Here is a 23281-nt window from a genome sequence, read left to right as displayed (position 1 = left end):
CTTTCCTTCCATCATGTGATTTCTTTGAAGTTTGGAGTACACTTTCTACATCTGCTGGTTCGGATTAGGCTTCCCTCCTCCTTACTCACGCCACCCGAACCTGGCACACGTGTCACCTCCCGAACTAACAATGTTGTGTATATATATATATATATATATATATATATATATATATATATATATATATATATATATATATATATATATATATGTGTGTGTGTGTGTGTGTGTGTGTGTGTGTGTGTGTGTGTGTCAACCAGAATGCAATGGTCCTGAGAATGCAAAAATAAGGTATATAATATGTTGTCGGATTGAAGGGTTTAACGCTTTCGATTATATGACATCCTTTATCTTATTTTTAGCTACTATGGGGTTAATGAAGGCGTCACCCAACCCCTGCCATTCTAAATGTCGCTGCTGAGGCGAACAAAATCGCGTGGCAGCAGCATGAAAACGAGGTCCATCATGGGAGTGACGGGGGCTTAAAGGTGAAGAGAAGTTCCGGCGTGTGTGAAATACGCATCTCACGGCTCACCTGTCTGGCTGGGTTTGTACTTATAAGGAATCCCAGAGGCGGATCCAGGAATAAATAAATTCAAGGTGTTATATCAAGAGTCTGGCATACACTTTCTCTGTCATATATGCACCACATGTCAATCATGTTCGGGTTGAATAACTTTTGTTTTGGAGAAATTAATACACAAGAAAGTAAGGATGTAGTCTACAGTATATAGTGTACTGCATACTGTTACTATGATTAACAAAGGAAGTCCGGGCAGCATGGGCAACATCTCTGGATCCACCCATATATCCTAACTCAATTTTACGCCCCCCCCCCCAGAGAAAAAAAAAAAACTAACAGTGACTTACCGTCAAGAAGAAAATAGCCGTCATATTTTTCATTTATTATTCATTATAGTTTGGTTGTGAAATATTTCGTTGCTGTATGAGTTGAGACAAAGGTATAAGCACGCAATCTGCACCACGGCTTAAGCTTAAGTGACCTTATACTTTCAATGGGGCTGCGTTACCAAAGGCCGTGGCAAGGAAATATCTTAAGCCCCTTCACTTCAATAACGTAACTTTCGTATCACGTGTGCTGTTCCTACACGATTCTGTTCGCTTTTTGAAACACTATATATACAGGTGAGGCATGAAACGGTCTCAACTAACCCTTCACAACCCAATTTCTCTGCCTAATGTGAATAAATCGTCTGAGGAGGCTAATGAAAACACTGTCTAACCTCTTGAGCTCGAAAAGTCCCTCCTAATGCAGGTTTTGTTGTCTGAATGAACCAAGAAGACAGGATATCAGATATTATAGTACGGAAAAGGTTAACATTTTACAAAATCCTGATTCAACGATTTTTTTTTTCAGGGTCGCAGATTATTAAAAACAAAATTACACAACAATTTCCTTTACTCGACAGGGTCACAACTGATTCCACATTCTTAAGGCAGCAGTTTTTCATTTTACTTGGCAGTGCCACAAGTTATAAACAAAAAAAATCCTGACACAACAATTTCTTTTAATCTTCAGTGCTACAAATTACAACAAAGCCCTGACACAGCGATTTCTGTTTTACTCGGCAGGGCCACAGTGAAGTCAGCATGTACAGCAGCAGCAGCAGCAACAGCAGCAACAGCAGCAGTGTCGCCAGCCTGGCCAACAAAACAACATCCCATCACTTCTTCACAGCATCGCCCAGCACCGGCAGAAAGCCAGGCAAGAACGACACCAACAATAACATGAACAGCGAGAGCAACAGTAGCCAACACAACAGCAGCAGCAGCAACGTCCACAGCCACCACAGCATCCTAAGCCACCACCACAGTCTGCTAAGCCACGCCATTAAGCCACCAGCCAGCGTCATCAACTCCAGTCCGTACGATCACCAGCTCCTGGACAGACTCTTGCCTCGTCACATCACAACAGAACACGTCGTCTTCAGCCACAAGTGAGAGCGGGGAGGCAGACAGGTATAAGATATTTAAGATTCGTATTTTAGGTGGCATAGAGAGCTTCCTAACACCTCTGTCTTTGCAATTAATGCGGACAGGTATAGATATTTAAGATCCGTATTCTGGATCGCAAAGGAGGCTTCGTAACACCTCTTTCTTGACGATATATTTTGCAAGCTACATCGTTATCATCTCTTGTGTGCTTTTTATGTCGACATATTTTGCATCAATAACATACAGAGTAAAGTGAGGTGTAATGTGCAAAATTTTTCGTTAAGGAATTGGTGCAGCGAAATCTACACTGGCCATTGAGAATACAGCTTGCTGAGACAAGTGTAGGATAAGGTAAAGGCAGTGTAGAAAAGCGAGACTGGTTAATAACCGTACTGAGGATTACTGTACTGTAGGTGACCATCCCACTTAAATGCCCCACATTACAAGCATACATTATTATTATTTATCTATGGTTCTGGATGATGTTTGACATATATCTTTCACGACGTTTAGTTTAGTTTTTCTTGAAAGATAAACGAGGAAGACAAAGTATTTTGTTTTATTAGCAAACAATATATGAAGTTCAATTACAGTCGAAATATATTCATGGCCTTCATAAGGAAAATTTTTGCTCATTTTGCATACTTTACGACTTTACATTCAAGAGAAAGAAATAACTGTCCGAAGTCGTCTAGCAGGAATGTGATGAAATAAGAGACATCATGGTCTTGGACTCTCCTACGAGCAAACGGCGCAAAAACTACGGGTTTTCTGTTCATCCTACGACTTGCTTTAGCAGAAAAAGAAAAAAACACATAGATATGATAAAGCTTTACACTCCCCACCCTTGTCCGTTAAGTTAAGTTATATTTTAATTACGACAAGTAATTTTATGGCTTGTTCATGAAACTCAACACAATTTTCAGTTTGTCGGCACGGCATGAACACCTATTGGTCAGAGTTCTACCAATTTTTTTAATCCATTTATATTTTTGTGTTAGACTCTGAACCTAGACTTGATAACCCGTTCCCTGAGGCCCCGCCATCCTGAAACATACCAAACACCTTCACACATCACCCTCGCAACACAGCTTCATATGGCGGTCTTAATATTCAAGACCTTGCATTAGGGACGCATTTTCAATATTGGTGGATCCATTGTGGACTGTGAGCAGCCTCCCTTCCCATACGTCACCAACGGGATATTTGTTCGCATCAGAATTGGCTCTGGTACTTCCTTACTTCAGATTAATACAATAGAACCTACATATGCCGTGTGTGTGTGTGTGTGTGTGTGTGTGTGTGTGTGTGTGTGTGTGTGTGTGTGTGTGTGTGTGTGTGTGTGTGTGTGTGTGTGTGTGTGTGTGTGTGTGTGTGTGTGTGTGTGTGTGTGTGTGTGTGTGTGGGACCATGGACTTAATAGCCTGTTCCCTGGGGCCCAGAAATCCTCCTACGTGCCACTCACCTTCACATGTTACCACTTCAGCGCTAATATTCAGCATCTATACTGAATACATACTTGACCCGTCTCATTTTGCACTAAAGTTGTTTCACCTTAACTTGGCCAAAAGTTTCGTCCTTTTGCAAGTTATATCATGTAGTCCAGTGGCAGAAAAAGACAATACTGCAGCTCCACATCCTTGCCACGGCACTTCTTCGTGACTAGCATCACAGTCTAGTGTTACTCTATTATTACAACTCAGCATTAAAGATGAAAAAGTGGAAATTTTAGTCCAAATTAGAGAAAAAGGGGGGTACAGTATAAGATAATAATAATAATAATATATATATATTTTTTTTTGACATGGCAGTGGGTCCTATGGAGGATTAGTAAAGTCTTCTGTAGCGAAAAAATCATCAGACTATTTCCTGCCCCAGCGTGGGATCGAACACACGTCCATTGTGTATGTGCACGCGCGTGTGCACGAGTGTTTCTCGGGAGTCTTAAGTTGCAGCCGTGAGAGTATTGACAAACGGATGATGTTGGCCTCTCCTTCATCCTCGTCATCCCTCCCCTTCACTCCCTCCCTCCGCCGCGTCTTGTGTGTGTGTGTGTGTGTGTGTGTGTGTGTGTGTGTGTGTGTGTGTGTGTGTGTGTGTGTGTGTGTGTGTGTGTGTGTGTGTGTGTGTGTGTGTGTGTGTGTGTGTGTGTGTGCGTGCGTGCGTGCGTGCGTGCGTGCGTGTATGTGTGTGTGTGTGTGTGTGTGTGTGTGTGTGTGTGTGTGTGTGTGTGTGTGTGTGTGTGTGTGTGTGTGTGTGTAACTTTTCATCTCTCACCCGCTTCTTTCCTATTCTGCTCTAACTGACCCCTCTTTGCTTTATCGCAGAACTAAAGTAGGCGGAAGGTCCCTGTATTTCTTTAGCCCTGCGTCACGAGGCGGCCTCACCAAGCCAGTCTTCACCACCAGAGAGAAGCTCACACTCCTCTTGGACGGACCAGCGGTGAGTACAATGCGAACGTACCGGTTTACTGAGGAAGATTAGCTTCTAGATTTTGGTGTTGGATAGGGATACGTTCACATGGTGGCACTGATGTATCCGATCGGCTCCACTGCCCCATTATAGCCTACAAACGTCCCTCTCTTCCCTCCCTCTCCCCGAAAGAAAGGTCAAAGGAGGATGGTGAACTGCAAGAGGCGAGGTAACTTTAACCTGCAGTTCACCGCGCTGACGACTGAATGAGCCTGGGGATGCAAGCACTACAACTACTACGCCTCTAGATTTTTCACATTGTATTCAAATATTTTCACCAAGTCTAGGAGAGGCTTCTAACCTCCTTTTGGGAGACAGGGAGGAATTTGGGGGTATTTTCACAGAAAATGGTAGCTATCACTTCATGATAATACCAGTATGGGCTGGTATGCATGTAATCACGCTTTCAGTAGGTTAAAGTATGCAATATATTCAAAATAATACAGACTCCATTTGTGAAATGCCGCATATATATACACCCTGTAGCCTTATGTTATTAAATAAAACTATTTAAAAATTTTGGGGCTTACTTCAGAGGTCTTCAAATACCAAAACCTAACTTTTCTCAAGAGGTGGAGCACCTGAGGATACGAGAAGTTTTTATGAGCAAGTTAAAAATGTTTCATTAGTGCCCACCAGCAACAGGGGGCACGATGACCATAGCAGGGAGGGAGAAGGGGTGACGGGGAAGAGGAAGAAGTGGGGGAGAAGGAAGGGAAGTGGGATAGGGAGGAGGAGGGGGGAAAAGAGGGGGAATGGGAAGACGAGAGGGAGGGGCTCAGTGACCGTGGGAGGTGACGGTGCAGGCCAAGGTCAAGATCAAAGAACATACTTGAGATCACTACATCTCATAACTGACTGATATTATCGATTTTGTGTTTTAAGGACGAACATGATACATGGGGATATTTTACAGTTTTCTTTCTTTGTCTTTCCTACAAAAATAAATTTTGCATTAGACAAGGAATTGATCATACGTGTGTCTGTGAATCTACCTCTGAGAAAAGGAAGGTAACCCAGAAGACAATAACCCTCTCCTTATTATCGGATTTTGGTATTTACTGTGGTTAATATACGATTCTAGTCGGGTATGGAGAACTCCTATTGGCCAATACGAAACACACACACACACACACACACACACACACACACACACACACGAAAACACTGCAATATAAGCATACACACATACACACACCACTCATCACCCACCCCTACTCTCCCACAGGACGACGACGACGATGGTGAAGACGTGTACGGTGGTGGTCGTCGTGGCAGCAGCGTGCCGGGGGGTTCCTCGTCCCCTTCGTGGGCGGGGCGACGGGGACGGGGCGGGGGTCGCGACGAGCTGAGCCCCGGGGTAGTGTGCACCATCAAGCGTGTGCACCTGGGGGACCCCGCCTGTGATCTAGGCGTGAGTGTGTGGCGGGGAAGGGGTCCACAGAGGGGGTTACAAGGCCCCCAGAGACCACCATCAGGCACAGGACCTGCGCTGCTGGTCGAGGCTCCTGATACTGGGTGAGTTATTATGATGATATTTCTCTGTTCCCCTCTATTTTCCTTTTTTATTACTTCCAAACTGATCTTCCACTCCACTCTCTTCTCTTTTTTTATCACTTCTGTACTCTTCTTCCACTCCACTCTCCCTCTCTTCTGGCCTTTTATCACTTGAACACCTCTGTTTCTGCCTATTTTTTTTTGTTCTGTTTTACGATAGGCAGGATTATAACTGTGCAGAAGCTAAAACAGACCCGAGGTGACCGCCCCATACACCCGCTGACGAGGCAGGTCCATGCTTCTGCTATCAGTAGGAAGCAACATCAGATTTCAACCCTGTGAAATCTGCTCCATAGCGGCCTTACTACCAAGAACGCAGTCAGGAATCAATAATACATATTTCACAGCCTTTGCCCTGCACGGCCGCCAACTTGCTGTAAACCAGGGAAGTGTAATTCGATATGTGTTGTAAGTCGTAAAACTGTGCGAGTCTCATCTTCGACTTTGATGCAAAGTTGTTCAATCGTGGGGGAGTTTCCCGCCAAGGGGTGAGGCACTGTAGTGTGGTCTCAGCTTCGTCTTTGATTTTGTTTACTAGCGGCTGAATTCTCCAACCAAGAGTAATTTTTGAGTGGCCAGTTACCCAGCTTGAGGCCACACATCACCCTTATGGCACTACCTCTCAAGGTCGATATTAGCCAAGCGCAGACCACCACTTTATCAACATCTGGGATAGTATTTATAAACCCAGTTAAGCTTACATTCTGCATAAATATATAATAATGTACGTTTGCCTTCACACATATAGCTACCAAACATTTCACAAGCAAATCAGAGTGAAGATTAGAGTGAATAAAAAAAAAGCGAAAACAAACAGATGTCATAAAAACAGTTCGATGTTTAAAGAGACGTCTATTTGTAAACTGGTAAGAATTCTTTAAACATACAACCCCTGAAGCCCCATCCTCCTAGAGAACACCAGCCGGGATCCTCGAGCGGCGGCCCTACCCTTCACTACCGTGTGAAGGTGCGCTAATTTACACCTTCAGCACGAGAACCTTATTACAGTCAGCTTGTTTTCACCCGACAAAGATCCTTAACACCCTTCAGATCAACAGACGGCCAAGGGTAGTCAAACTGGGGATTAATCTGACTTGTAACTATGGAGATTCATTCCTATCATATAACTAAGATTAATACATTTTCACGCAACCACAACTTAGTATACAAGGGGTAGAAGTAGCCCAGTTCCATCTTATGAAAACAAACCGGTTCAAAGTTTACTACTGCTGGTCTCTTTTTTTTTTTTTTTTTTTAATTCAACGTTTACTGCTGCTGCTTTTTTTTTTTTTTTTTATGGGAAACGTTTGGCAATGAAGGGGTTAATGAAGGCTTTATCTAACAACCCACAGTTCGAAAAATCTATCTTAAGCTGGATAAAATCGTCTGGAAGTAGCAACAGATTACAATACGTTATCCTAGTACGAGACAGATGTACGAGAAACACATGTGCCAGATACAGATGTGTCATACTCGTACATGTGCCAGGGATAGATGTGTCAGAAATAGATGTGTCAGAAATGAATGTGTCATAGCTGTGCCGGAGATGGATGTGCCAACCTTTCAGTCTCCTCTCAAAGGCACTACGCTGGCAACCTTACCAAAGAGGATACGGGTCAGGGTCACACACAGATGCATGGAAAAATCATATTCGTAATCTGTTATGATACCGGTTCCTCGTAAAGCACTGACATCACTGTTTGAACACGGCACGGCAGTCAGATTATATTTTACGGACTGCTTAACACCTTTTGAAGTGATTTATGGAGTGGTGTATGTATTGCGATTTATGCCGTTTATGAGAAGGGATGATAAACAAAAATCACTTCACGGAAACTGTCACACATGGTTTCAGAGTGTATCATCATCATCATCATCATCATCATCATCATCACCACCACCACCACCACCACCACCACCGCCACCACCACCATCATCATCACAGAGGTCAAAGATTTTCACAAAGCCCAGATGCAGAAGTGGATATACAACATGTCGGGTACGTACTAAAACCGAAAATTCCACCTTTTCAAATTTTTATCCACCAATGAAAGTCCACATCAGAGACATCAGAGTGACCATGAATGCAGCTTCATACACAAGTGAGTTTATACATTCACGACGGAGCTTAAGCCAGACGCGCGGATGGATGTGCCGTGGTTACAATTTTGCAATGGAAAAAAGACTAAAGGGTTGGATTCACAGGTGCTACCAACTGACTGGGTTCCACAGTTCGGGTTTCACAGTTGCTGCTATCTATTTCACCGAGGATTAATACCCACTCTCCTTTCAAGTTTCCGTTTCATGGTTATTACTCTTCATTTCGACCACGTACTATATCGAAATAAAAAGAATATACAAAAAGAACCATATAAAGGCGTAATACGTAAATTGAATAAATAAAGATTAGAGAGTGCCAATGAGCTTCCTAATCCTGCTAGACAAGGTTAGTTAGTGTCTCCCTACCTTCGACATCAAAGCTTCACCTTTCTGCTTGAAGTACTTCCCCCTCCATCATTACTCTCTCTCTCTCTCTCTCTCTCTCTCTCTTCAATGGCTCTTCCTCCAATCTCACACTCTTCCACCTTCCACCTGCCTTCCTCCATAACAAAGGTGATACTCCCGCTAAAGGAATATTGCTTTCCTCCCTCCCTCCCCTTTTCCCCTTCCCCCACTCCCTCCCCTTTCCCCCCTCTTCCCACTCATACTTCCCCCCTTCCCTTCCCCTCCTCCATCCCCAGTCAACGTGTCTTCGCGGAAAAGATGGGTGAAATGGCTAAGCAGAAATTTAATACAAATGTGAAATATAGCGACCAGTGAAGATGAGACATGGAAAAAAAAAATGGATGAAAATACTAAAAAAATGCGGGAAAATAAAAAAATAAGCAGAATGATGCATGGTTGAAAATAACAAATCGTACGAAAAAAAAAAAAAAAAGCAAAATATCCGCGTTATAAAACTAAGAACATATAAGATAAAGTTGGGGATGTAAAGCAAAATGGTGCAATCCGGAGAAACCATAGCGACGTAACGTAATAATAATAACAGTTGTAGTTGTAGCAGTAGTAGTAGTAGTAAGAAGAAGAAGAAGAAAAAGAAGAAGAAGAGTAATAGACCGAAAAGGAGATGAAATTAATGGTGATCTCCGAATAATAATGGTGAGAAATGGAAATATATTAATACCATATCGAAATACGGAACAAAAACAAAACTGCAAGAAAGGTGAGGATATGAAATGAATTATTAAAATGCAAATCATAATGGAGCAAGCAGAAAAAAACAATAATGCCTTGAAAATGGAAAGGCAGGAAAAAATATAAGAAAGGAAAAGAGATAAAATTAATGTTTGGATAACAGGAAAAAACAAAAGAAAGGAAAAGAGACAAAATTAATGTTTGTATAAGAATGAAAATGAGGTGTTTGAAAAAAAAGTTAATGTTCGTATGGGAAAAAAACATAAAACTCAAATGCAAGAGACAAGTTCCATTATCAACACAACAAAGGAAAGAATTAAAAGACTTGCAAACTAACTAAAACAATGCTGCAAGGATTAAAAAAAGACAGTAATAAGACCGAGTTACAAAATCAATAGGTCAAAAGAACAGAAGAAAGGAAGAAAGGGATACAAGCTGGAATATATTTACGTCAATAACGAAAAATAAAAGTCACGCTTATAATCAGTACATCAAAAGAAAAAGCTGAAAGAAATGCAGGCTAGAAAATTGTTAAAGCAGTACGAATGAAAAAAGAAAAAAGAAAAGAAAAAAGAGAGAAATGTAAGACAGCCAAAGTGTAAGATCAGGGAAACACACACACACACACACACACACACACACACACACACACACACATGTAAGAAATCCTTGCAAGAAATTATTTACCGTTTGTGGGATACCAAAAACAGAGATGTAGGAAAGAGACGTTGTTAAATTACTCAAGGCGGCAAGAAAACGAAAGGAAATTAATAGAAAAAATAAGAAACATAACGACTGCTACTGTCAGACTGCATCATTCATTGCAGGGGAGTCCACTTGTAGTGAATGGATCAATGAAGGCTCTATTTAACCCCGATTGTACGAAAACTCTAAGTTGAATGAAATAATCTAAATGTAGGAAAGATAAACTAAAATAACACCTGAATTTGTGAAGGTGATAATGCAGTACGGATAACAGATAAATTAAAAATATAAATAAATAAATAAATCAAAGGTGCATAATCAATACACCCAAGAAGAAAAAAATGAGTTTGTGTTAAAAAATATATATATATAGGCGAGCCAAGTTGTGAAATCAGTGGAGACGGGAAGAAAATGAAAGGGCTACGTGTTATTGGCCAGCCCTTCAATCTGGCCCCGTTGGTGTGGAGGCCCCACTGTAAACACCACACCAGCCTCCACCTGTTTTATTAACTTTTTCTTAGCACGATGCGTCTTGTTTTAGTTTATTCTTCCTGCCTCTAGTAAATATTTTAAAATTTGGAAATAGACTCTACTGCAGTGATAAAATATAGAAAAGTTCCCTATCACAAATGCTGAAAATTCATGACACTGAAAAGCAGTACAAGTTCAGCAAAGGATGGTGTCTATCCCGGTCTGTCTGGTCGAGCAGACCCATCGACCATAAGCAAGCAACTGCCTTCCTGTGGCAGACAGCGCTTCGCCAGGGTCGAAATAGGATCCTTCCACATGGCGAAATGCATACAAAATGCAGGAGGCATAGTTTCGAAGAGGATGAGCTGTGTCTAGGAGATTTGAGTAGCTGTCTCTGCTCGGACTTTGACTACTTGGGTAAAAGTGGCTGCGTTCTCCGCCAGGGAGTGTTTTGCATGCCCAGCTACCAGGCCTTGGCCGCACGTCACTCACATAGCAGTACCTCCCGGTACGATGGTAACCATCCACCTACTACCTTTTTGGGAGGCTAACGGGTGCTACACCCTGACCAAGGGTGACCCGGGACTATGCAGGGCAGGGGCGTCCATCTTCCCTGAGCCGGGCACATGTTCCGGCCGCATACCCAACCAACAGCGTAAACATGATATACTTATAACTCACTGGGAACATTTTACAGTCATGTACACTTCTTCTTAGACGAGAAATCAATACTATCAAAGTGTTAAAAATGCACGGAACTTCTACATTTGCCTTTCTAATACTCCTTACTTCCCGCTCCATAGTCTCCCTTTGCTACTAACTCCTGGCTGCCTTTCATGGCCCTCCTGATACAAGTCCAACTGCCATGGTTAGGACTGAAGGGTACTAAAATTCGGGCCACATAACCAAAGCCTGAATTGAAGTATACTAAGGTTAGGACCACATGACACCAAAATTAGCACTGAAGGGATACCAAAGTTAGAACTGAAGGAAGTTGAAGAATAACAAGGTTGGGGCTCAAGAATAATAAGGCTAGGACTAATGGACACTAAGGCTACGACCGAAGGCTATTAAGGTTAGGATTGAGAGGACCGAATGATACAAAGTTAGGACCAAATAACATCAACGTTAGGACCGAAAGATGTTGCTCTCACAGTCAGCTATCTCAAAACGATGGTGGTGGAAAACTAATAAAGTCAAGTGGTGAGGGAAAAAAAAAAAAATTAAAAACGTGATCGTGCTGAAAGGGGCCGAGAAAAAGATTGCAGCCGACTGGACGGACTTCGTGATTTAAAAATTTACTAATTTCCCCAGGGAGCAAGACTTGAGCTTTGACTTACATCTTTTCATTATTATTATTATTATTATTATTAATTTATTATTATTATTATTATTATTATTATTATTATTAATATTATTATCGTTGTTGTTGTTATTATTATTATTATTATTATTATTTATTACTTACACACACACACACACACACACACACACACACACACACACACACACACAGAATCCCTTTTCTACGAGAATCCTTCCAAAACTGAATAAAAACGTCCTGTGTTTATGGCAAAAAGAAAATACATAAACGACGTCACGGTACTATGTTGATTTCAGTTTTTAAACCCCTCTAAAAAAAATTATACATAGTTCAGTGACAGTTTTGAAATTTTGAAGGTTCTTCCTAAGTTTAAATAAATCATGGTAGCTCAAGTATAAAAAAAATGAGAGGGGAGGTCTTTGTACTGAACGGTTCAATGGGACATTTCTAAAACCCTCACTACGATATCCACTTTTACAGTTAAATAAAAATAACAAGAAGTTAAAAATATATATATTGCATTGAGAGGACTGATTAATAGCAAACATTCGGTAGCCTACAGCACATATGCATTGCCCGGGCACACATGACCTGCCAGTAAAGCCATCATCAAAACACACACACACACACACACACACACACACACACACACACACACACACTCCCATACACCTCTAGACGTACACGTATTCAAGGCTCGTATTTGAGACGCATGGAGGCGCCTCAATCACACATCCTCACCCCCTTTCATTACCCTGATGGCGATGATGTAGGTGTAGTGGTAGTACTGGTGGTGGAGGCTGTTATGGTGGTGGTGGTTAAGGTTGTAGTGGTGGTGGTGGTGGTGGTGATGGTGGTGGTGGTGCTTGTGGTGAAGGTTGTGGTGGTGGTAATGGTGGTCGTGGTGAAGGTTGTGGTGGTGGTTGTGGTGTAGCAGTAGCAGTGGTGGTGGTGGTGATTATACTGTGGTGGTGATTGTGGTGGTGAATAAATAATGTTGGTGGTGGTGATAAAGGTTGTAGTGGTGATGGTGGTGCTTGTGACAGTGAAGGTACTGTAGAGTCGAGGAAAGCTTTAGGGGTCTCCTCGAGCGGATTTTATATTCGTTTCTTGACTCTGTGCGTTTCTTTTCATTTACCACAGAAATCATAAAGGCAATCAATATAATTACGGCTCTTTTTATATAATTACTTGTCCGGCCTCATTCCCTCTCTCACCACTTCATCATCGGCTCTGTGGATTTCTTGCCGTTCATTACAGAAATCATAAAGGCAATCTATATAATTATCACCTTTTTTATATCATTACTCTCCCGGCTTCCTTCCTTCTCTCACCTCTTCATCTCCTCTCCTCACCCTCCTTCACTGTTGGTCTCGCGAGCATCAACTTAGGAGAAAAGAAGAACTACGCTTCTACTAAGATGACGTATTTCTTACATTATTTTCGTTAATTGTATACGATTATGCTTATAGAGGAAGTTCCTCTCGCAGTGAGGAGTTTAATGATGTTTGTAAAAAATCTTTTAATTCAAAATGTCTCTACTAAGCTTAATAAAATCGTTTGGAGGTAACAGTAGTGGCAGTAGTAGCAGTGGCAGTAGTAGAAGTACTAGCAGTAGTAGTAGTAGTAGTAGTAGCAGTACTAATAATTGTAGTAGTAGTAGTAGTAGTAATAGTAGTAGTAGTAGTAGTAGCAGTAGTAGCAGTAACAGTTGTAGTAATATAGTAAACGCACATCCTTATGCTGAAGATCCTTACATGCCATATGCAAAAATAAATTATAGGCATTTTCTTTTTAGCTGAGGGAACCGGGTCACTTCCACAACTCCGATACTAAGTCCTGATTGCCTGAAAAATCTGAATCTATGCTATGAGGTACGTATGAGTCTACTTTTGTTACTCGTCAAATTTCCCCTCAACACTTGGCCGTCAACTGAGCAGAAAAATAAAGTACGGATCTTTGTCAGGATAAAGAATGGGGAGAAAAAAGAAAGAGAAAAGGAGTATGGTTTGGAAGACATGTTGAGAGAAGTACGTAGCTCATGAATATTACGGTGCTCTGTGTTTTCTATCCCTTGCCCTTCATTCCACTACATACCTTCCTTTCACTGAGTTCTCTTATATCTATCCTACGCCTCTATATATACTCCCCCCCCCACTCTCTCTCTCTCTCTCTCTCTCTCTCTGACCCAGCCTTCACACTCCTCTGAAGCTCAATGCACGAGTGGCCAAATATGAAACTCTTTTACAAACCTTCACAACAATAACATCCGTCTTACCTAACTGCAAAACAAAATCTATTTCTAACAGCACAAAAACCATATGTATTTCTAGCAACATTATATATTAAATATATTTATACCAATAAATACAACGAAATCTATTTCTAACACAACACCGCACAACACTAAACACAATACATTATATTAAACCCATGCGTAAAATCAGATACAATATATATAAATGATCACCACATACCTCTACAGTTAGAAGAGATGTTATTAATATTGCTGTTGCCATCCCATCACAATTTTATCCAGGTTAACCCTTTAGAGTCCATCGTCCTAAAAGAAAACGAATAAACAAATAAAAAAAGGAACAAATTAATCAGCTTAACCCATTAAAGCCAATCGTCCGAAAAAAAAAAAAAAGATCAAATTGAACATTTTCAAACGTAAATAAAAGAGGGAACTCTCAAACTGGGATCTATCGGCTATGGGACAATGAGCCGGTGGGCGGAGGGCGGTACGTTCAGTACCCTTCCTGTAAAATCCTACACTAGAAGGGTGAGAGACTTTTAATACGCTAAATAAAGTCCGATGGCAGGAAAACAAAACTGCCTATCAGTAGAAAGAATAACATTTGAATAAACGTTCCAAGGGGTTAATTAAGTTTCCTGATTCAGAAAATCGTCCGCGGTACTTATGAGGAATATATAAAACATAAAAATGTACTCTACAGGATAATTAGTTCTCCCAAAAGTGATCCAGTGACAGCATGAACAAAATACAAAACAAAAAAATCGTGCTCCAGAGGTTAATTAATTCCAGCCTCCTTTCTCCTCCTACAAAGGATATGCAAATGACCTCACCCCCCCCACCGCCCACCGTACTGCAGGGACCCCACGCCTCCATGCACCTCTACTAGAGTCCTTTCCCCGCACACCAGAGCCCCTCACCCACACCAGAGCCCCTCACCCACACCAGAGCCCCTCACCCCACACACCAGAATCCCACACCCCACACACCAGAGTCCCTCACCTCACACACCAGAGCCCCTCACCCCACACACCAGAGTCCTCCCCCACACTAGAGCCCCTCCCCCACACCAGAAGGCCCCCCCACACCAGAGCCCCTCCCCCCCACTCCTAATCCAATATGGCCGGAACCCTCACAAATACCAGGCAACGGAAGGATTTGTCTGGTTTCTCCCTTTAACACTAGGAACTGCTCGCTCGCCTTCTGTGTGTGTGTGTGTGTGTGTGTGTGTGTGTGTGTGTGTTAAAGGCGAGGGTGGCGTTCTTTTTACTCCAGAAAGAAAACCGCAAGAACGAAACACTCTGAGCCTGCAAAAGCTGTCCTATCCAGGGAAATATGAATAATATGGTCAAAATCATAATTCGTTCAGTCGGGCAATTTACCTATGAACTTATACAAAAACAGAGGAAGATAAAGACATAAATACAGATACAAATAAAGATATCAACTGATACAGATACACATGCAAGTTGAGATATAAATATGCACACTCAAGTTTAGATATGAATACAAATGCAAATAAAGATACAGAGGGTGGCGTTCTTTTTACTCCAGAAAGAAAACCGCAAGAACGAAACACTCTGAGCCTGCAAAAGCTGTCCTATCCAGGGAAATATGAATAATATGGTCAAAATCATAATTCGTTCAGTCGGGCAATTTACCTATGAACTTATACAAAAACAGAGGAAGATAAAGACATAAATACAGATACAAATAAAGATATCAACTGATACAGATACACATGCAAGTTGAGATATAAATATGCACACTCAAGTTTAGATATGAATACAAATGCAAATAAAGATACAGACTGATACAGATAGACATACAAGTTTAGATGAGGAGATAAAATAAAGATACGAAATTATATGGATACACGTGCAAATTTAGATACGGATACAAAAACATAACATCACTGGTATTTTACTGTACAGTATATTTCTGAATCCGGAGATAGGAGGGAGGAATCAATCTCTTCCATTTTTCATGCTCACAAAGCACCTGTGCTGGGTGCTCAGCCTTCATTCCCTGACAAATATTTCACTATCATCATCCTCTCAGTCTGATTTCTCACTCTGTTAATGTGATGAGTAAGTCTAGAAACACGAAAGAGAAATAAAAATTCAAATGAAAGAAGTAGAATGATAATGCGAAAATCTTGGGTGCTGCTGGTGACATTTACAGCTTTTAAAAAAAATAATAATAAAAATAATAATAATAATAATAAATAAGGCTCTTTCACTTTCTCATTGTCAATGGACAAACTTTGTGTTATATTCAGGTTACCGACAGAAAAGTGTATGGTTGAGATCAATCCGTGGTAGGTAAAGGGGTCAAAGCTATCTCACGTGTCTCTTTGCTAGGATTATGCACCAATGAATTAAATCATCTGGTAGCCTACATAAACTAGCTAAGTGTGTCCGTATGAGGGAAAAAAAAAGTTTAAAAGTGGGGAACTTTTAAGTGAGGGAATTGTGTGTGGCAGTACAGTTACCTCAACCCCCCTGTTTCCCTTTCAAGAATTTCAAAGGAGAAACCTCAAACACACTCCCACCATCAAATAACTCCGAGTACTTCTCACGCAAGTTACCTGAGAAGTGAATCTAGAATGAGTTAACAAGACTGACTGACAAATTAACGGTACTGTCGGACGAATTTACTATATTAATGCAAAGTGCAAGCGGAGCGATTTCACAAAACCAACTGATGAAACTCAATAACCCAAGCACTCTGAAAAGTCTCTACTGAGCCGAACAAAACTGACTAGAGGAAGAAATGCTACTATAAAAATGCAATCGGGCTGAAGTGACTACTGGAATACTTTGATCTGACGTTCATTCCTATCTGGCGATAGGTCCAATCTCCGCACACTTTCATTAAAGTTCCAGGAGTGACGGCCTTCCACAGGCTTGATCCACAAGTGGAAATAAATTATCACAGACAGCAACCAACTTCTTGTGGCCCCGGGCTCATCTGGACGTATACCTGCTGGGCTTTAAGCTGAAGCTGCCTTTTTCCTGCAGTTCACCATCTACTTTGGATGGGTTGGGAACAGGGCCGAATTACCAGGTATGGGCAAAATGGGCAACTGCTTACCAGGCCACGGCCTGCCACAGGCCATCCAGACTTCCATAGCGGAATAAATATACGCTCTGGGCCTCCAAATAAGGGTCATAAACCATCAGGCCATCAAAAAAGGCAATTATAGGTCATGCCAAAATTTCACTGAAAATAACAGAAAAAGAGATCTATATGTTGCAGGCTAACAGTCTGCGTTGCCTACAGGGCCACAGCAGGGCTAATCCGGCCCTGGTCGGGAAGGAGTTGAGGGAAGTTTGTATAAACGGTTTTATCGATCCACCGCGTGAATGCATCTCTCTCCAGTACCCAATTGTTAGTGAAAAGATTAATCATCGCGTGAATGCATCCCTCTCCAGCACCCAACTGTTAGTGAAAGAATTATCACGGGATACTACTTATTCCAGTGAACATGTTTCAGAGAAAGGAGAAAAGGCACGACAGGGAAAAACAGAGGTTGCATCATGGCCAAGATAAACATACCTCAGCTTACTGGGGTGATTGCCATCCCAGGGGGCTGCGACGCCAATATCCGGTTTAAGATGAAGCCGGAGCCGCCTCTCTTTGCACCTTACAAGGCTGCCAGTCTTGCCCATTACACAACCTTCTCTGTCTTTAGTCAGTTGTTAATCTGATCCACAGTTAACGTCTCTAGCAGGTAATTCAACTGCATCAGAGTAATATACCAATAATTAATTCAGTTCATTACAGACATTCATTATGGCCCCAAACGTATCGTATCATTGTATCGTATATAAAGGCTCCAACGTGCCTGCATGCGTCGGTCTTGGTCACCTAATGGTGGCTCCCCACACCGCTCGATCTCTGGCAGCCTCCCTATTCAGTTCCCTTATCCTGAACTACCTTTTTCTTCTTTATCTTTTACTTAGGGATGATCAACTGGGTTCAGAGCAAAACTAAACAATAAATAAATAAAATAAACTATCTCCATATATACTCCCTCACACTGAAAGGTTTCCCCTTCGTTTGGCCAAGCAAGAAAAAATGAAAATGAAAAATCTCCATATAGTTACAGTGATCGAACTATTAGCGCTTGTCAGGCACGGCATGCACGGAAACTTGTCCTGGCACTTTTGGGTTCCTATTGGGACTAATATTTCAAGGTATGCAGGATTCCCAGCCCTACAAACCCCTCCATAAGTCGCATTTTACGACACGCAGGGAATACGTAGGTAGTATTCTTACTTCCCTAATCCCAGGGAGACGTTCTTAAAGGCAGAATGAATAATAGGAATAATTATTTTATGCTCCTTACGAAAACGCAGCGATGCTACTACGGTCCATTAGGAAAACACAATTACACAGACAAACGACATACTTTTAAAACCACTTTGTTGGACTGTGATCTCCCTCAGCTGAATTTATCAGAACCAAATACCTAGGTGCAACTCTGTTCGACAAAGGAGTAAGATTGAAAGACGAAAATACAATGAACTGTTGACCCCTTCGTTGCGAAATGCATTCGTTCATTTTACACCGGCATCAGATAATTAGGGCGTGAGGAATGTTACATAATATCATGATTTAACTGTCGAGAATAACATCCCTTCCTATTTCTATTGACGTCATACTTCTTCATTCAACTCATATTTACAAACCGCAGTCAAAGAGTTAAAAGTGTATCTGGAAACACAAGCCCCAGTTAAGGCAGGCCAACCAGACTCACCGTGCTTGGCGAAGGAGATCAAAGGGAGACGTGACCTGCCGCCACAATACCGCCTCTGTGCAGCCTCTCGCCCCTCTCTGTTGTCGTGCAGGGGTCGTATTTATAAACTGTCCTGCTTGAGTGAGTGAGTGATAAAAGTTTGGCGCAAAGGCCAGGCACTAGGACAATGTCCTGCTTGACGTGTATAAGGTTGCTAAACTTGAGTTGGGTATACAGTTGTTTGTTGTGCTTTTATCTTCTGCTGTAAGCTACCAAACGTCACACAATCCATCCCCATCAACCATTCCTCTTCAGTCCCTTAAGGAATGTAGGGGCCAGGGGCTTGGCTATTCAGTCCCGCCAATTAAGGCAAGGGTGACCACATGCCCTCCTCCATTATGAGAGAGATAAACCCCAACCACTCCTCGGACGTGAACCTTTCCGGGCCCCATCCGGTTTGCGCCCTTTAACCCACCAGACCAGCAGACATAATATGGCTATTCGGTATAGTCAGTGGTTTCCTGGGTTACAGTAAACTATTTCGTTTGTAAATGAGTGTAGAATCAACTGAAGGCAGCACTACATCGAATGACGAAATACGAAAAAAAAAAAAAAAGGCAAAAACAAAACGATTTGGTTTACTAGTTAACTGTTAAGATACCTGTAACAGTTATCCTGTATATCGGTTAAGGTTCTTTTCAAATATGGCCCCAGATATGGCCCCAGGTATGACATTATGGTGCTCGGGAAAGAGAAGGAAGTCCCTAGGCACTGTGCACTGTGTTGGCGCTTAGATAAGGGGTGATGATAGCCTGTGTCGGGGGCTTTAGGGACTCTGTGTGTGTGTGTGTGTGTGTGTGTGTGTGTGTGTGTGTGTGTGTGTGTGTGTGTGTGTGTGTGTGTGTGTGTGCGTGCGTGCGCGTGTGTGTGCGCGCGCGCGCGTGAGTGAGAGAGGGAGAGAGAGAGAGAGAGAGAGAGAGAGAGAGGGGGGGGGAGAAGAAGAAATAACTTTTGTATATCTAGCTCTTGTACTCCCCCACCCTCACGCACACTCACAGGTCGAACTTTGGCCTTATCCTGTGTCTTGGACCATATGGACATTGTACTTGAGTGCTCCTTCTCGTATGCATTTCATTCTAGCTCGTTCCTATGATTTTATTCAAGTTAGGGCTACGAGAGAAGTTTCGAAATGGAGGGGATGGATATATCCTAAGTCCCTTCTACTAGGGTGAGCTTTTATTCTGAATATAATCGCCTGGTTACAGCAAGACTTGGAGAGCATTCAGAGAGAGACACCCACACTCACATACGTACCCTACATTACGTCCCTTCCTGCCTAACGTTTCTTCATCCATGAAGAAGCTAAAAACCCATCTATCCATCCCTCTAATTATCTGCCCTTCTGCCTCTTTCCCTCCCCACCAACCTACTAACCCGTCTCCATCCCTCGATTTATCAGTCCTACTACTTTTCCTCCCTACCAGTCTACCTACCCATCCTTTATTATTTCATACATCCTCCTACCTGTCCACTCGTCCAGCTGTTTTTATTTATCAGTCTGTCACAAGCGTGGTGGTGACGGTATGGCAAGCTATAGCGAGGAGATGAGCTACTTACTCCCAAACACAAATTATCTACCAATCTAGCAATCTATCTAACAATATGTCAGTCAAGAAACCATTCTATGTCTATTGCAGGCGTGGTAGTAACGGTGTGCCAGTGACTGCAGGCTACAGCAGAGAGCTGAAGTACTTACTGCCATACACCAGTTACATATCAGTCTATCTTCCCATCTACCTACCTACTATCTACCCATTCACCCATCCACCAACCATTCTCTCTATTTCAGGCGTGGTGGTGATGGTATGGCAGTGGCAGCAGGCTACAGTGGTGAGGTGATGTACTTACTACCATACACCATTCTCGGCCGCGCGGACCTTGAGCCTCGCGCCACGGAGATACTTGTACAGGCCAGTTACATATTAATATAGTTTACGACGTCCTATGAATTTTTCACCTTCACTTGGCCCAAATTCTCATCTTTTTGCAGTTTGTTTTACGTATTTTAGTGGCAGAAGACAGCCCTACAGCTCTACAGTCAATCCACTGCACTTCATTATATACTAAGATAACCATTTTAAGCCAAGTTAAAATAAAAATGTAATAGTTCAAGCTACTCACTAATCAAGTCAGCCACTTGCTACTATTACTCTGCTCATACTTGATATAAAATTGCTGTCCCTCCATCTTGAATGCTGAGCTGTAGCAATAAATATAATAATGGTTATGAAGTGCTGTGGAAGGGATGCAGAGCCTAAGCACTGTCTTTTTCTGCCACTGACTTACGTAAAAATAAGTTGCAAAGGGACGAAAATCTGGGCAAGTTAAGGTGAAAGATTAAAGCTATCATTACTCCTATCAGTCAGTAATTCTGTCATCTTTTCGGGCAGTTGTCACTCTCACTAATAGGTCAGTTCAGGCTAACTTTACGAGTAGCTTACTTGATTACTCAGTCAGTTTTACCATTAACTTAGCACGAGGACAGTTTTCTTTTTCTGCTGCCAGACAAATTTATTCAAATTAAAAGAAAACTCAAGTAGTAATGGGGTTTATGAAGCTATTTAATTATAACCGCTGCAGTTCAAGTAGCCTCACCTGGGCCGAACATATACCTGTCGTATGATAATAAGGGTGAAACGAGTTAACTTACAAAATAACTGTTAAGTTGTGGAATCGATTTGTACTGTACTTATTCCAGCACAGAAGGAAGGGTGTCCAAACAGCATTCTTTCTCCCCCAGTCGCAGGGTTAATGCAAACTGTATTGAGGTCGTTGTGTATAACGGGTATTCCAGTACAGTATTACCACAGTGGTTAGAACATCTTCGTAAGAGTGATGACCTTCCATAGGTTTGATATTCAAGATGTGACAAGGTTTCTCGACCATTTCAATGCTATCAAGTGGGAGAGGCTTGTCATCCACCCTTTATACGTGTTGGCAACTTGGCCTGTGGCAGCCTAGCCTTGGACCCCTACACTTTGCAGGGAGCAAAATGGGATTGCCAGTTAGTTTTTTTTTTACCAGATTTCTAGGTAATGGTTGCCATCATCCACTCATTTGATGTAGTGCTGCCTACTTCCTTCACCTCAATTATTCTTTTTTATATCTGCCTTCCTCTCTTCCTATTTTACCGATCCATCCTGTCACTTCTTATTACTGTTCCATCTACTTCAGGTTCCTCTACACTGAGTGATCCTTGTAATCCACAAAACCATTTACAGTGCTGAGTGGTAATCATATAACTAAATAACAGGATGATGTGGAGCCTACTATGCTGCCCATTAACTGGGTAGTCACAAATGCAGCTTGCATCCAGAGACCAAACCTCCACACGCATCACCACGCTTCGCTGTGATGAGACGTTCTCTACTGTAAGGGAATATCACTTTACTGTATGGAATGGCCCTTCAAGGGCATTTGATTGCCTGTGGTTGATGAGTCTGGTCAGTCAGACAGACCAGGGTTACTCAACAAGAACAACCAAATGTCTAATACTGATGGCTCAGAAATATTAATGGTTCTTCTCCCCTGACCAGGATGCCATGCTGTCATGTGTAAGTGAATCTGTGGTGTGGTTCGTGGTGAAAAGCTTCACCCGCAGGAAGGTAATGGCCAATGCACGCCAACTCTCAAACCAAAAGATCAACATCACCAAGACGCTCAACCTTCGATCTCCTGACCTTAAAAAGTTGTCCTGATAGTTGACAAGTGCAGGTTTAGCCATAAGGTATTTGTTTGTAATGTCTGAGGGGGAGGATTACAAGCTGAATATTCACCTATAAGAAAGAGTAATGAAAGAGTGGCTACCATGTTTGCATTGAAGTTAGTCATGCATACAACAGAAGAGAACAAATTTATCAGCTTACATATTTTCTTAAAGTAAGTGGCAGCCACCTTACATCCTCTAATTCACATCTGATGCTGGCATATGTGATGTAAGGATAAATCTATCTAATGTGAAAAAAGGACAATTACATAGAGGGGATAAAAGACTGGTGCCTTCTGACTAACATTAATATCTACTCACGTACACACATACTCATGAAATCTTGTTTGGTGATACTGGGTCATATTCTTGTTAGCACAGGAGACTTTGCAGCACCTCTTCTTTAGCCAAAAAATTTTTATGCTACACTTTGGCAGAGCTGTATGCTCTTGTATATGTTAATAATCTTTTCTTCAATACTGACACAGTTCCCATCAACAACATAACAATATACAAATGAATATTACGATGCAATGTGCAAAATAAATTATTTGGGAAGAGTTTTTGTGAAATCTCCAAAGCCAATGAGAATATGACAAATTCTCAGCACAAGAATATGTAACTAATTTAACCCTTTTAATGTAGCAATGTCTATTTTTAGTTTACTCTTTCTACCTTCAAACAATTGTACTTAGACTTGGGAGACCTCTTGTAGGGAAGGGGGTAAGACGTAGTCTCAGTTAATCCTTTCACTATGAAATGTCATATAAGCTGCACAAGATCACACAGTGGTACCAAGAATGAAATGATAAAGATGTCCTTGGACTAATGGGA

At 41.8% G+C, this 23281-nt stretch overlaps 1 protein-coding gene across 1 annotated transcript; it reads left to right on the top strand.

Annotated features, from left to right (window-relative positions):
* The first annotated feature begins 1611 nt into the window (after positions 1-1611).
* On the top strand, positions 1612-22439 carry LOC145408011 (uncharacterized). The gene is made up of 6 exons (XM_080278812.1): positions 1612-1769; positions 1851-1958; positions 4284-4398; positions 5657-5946; positions 20531-20651; positions 22278-22439. Exons 1-6 carry the CDS (start codon positions 1612-1614, stop codon positions 22437-22439), a joined length of 954 nt encoding a protein of 317 aa, XP_080134938.1.
* The last annotated feature ends 842 nt before the right edge of the window (positions 22440-23281 follow it).

This window comes from Coenobita brevimanus, chromosome 75 (assembly GCF_032717465.1).
Source record: "Coenobita brevimanus isolate Jiangsu-jjx chromosome 75, ASM3271746v2, whole genome shotgun sequence".
Classification (NCBI taxonomy): domain Eukaryota; kingdom Metazoa; phylum Arthropoda; class Malacostraca; order Decapoda; family Coenobitidae; genus Coenobita; species Coenobita brevimanus.
Note: the sequence above shows the minus strand (reverse complement) of the source record. Positions and strands in the feature narration are given on the sequence as shown.

What these genes read in the sequence shown, in the direction of transcription:
- LOC145408011 (XM_080278812.1), top strand. Translation starts at nt 1,612, where the DNA reads ATGTACAGCAGCAGCAGCAGCAACAGCAGCAACAGCAGCAGTGTCGCC. An exon ending in ATGAACAGCGAGAGCAACAG is followed by an intron (nt 1,770 to 1,850) that starts TAGCCAACACAA and finishes GCTAAGCCACGC; the next exon opens with CATTAAGCCACCAGCCAGCG. An exon ending in GTCGAGGCTCCTGATACTGG is followed by an intron (nt 5,947 to 20,530) that starts GTGAGTTATTAT and finishes TCTCTATTTCAG; the next exon opens with GCGTGGTGGTGATGGTATGG.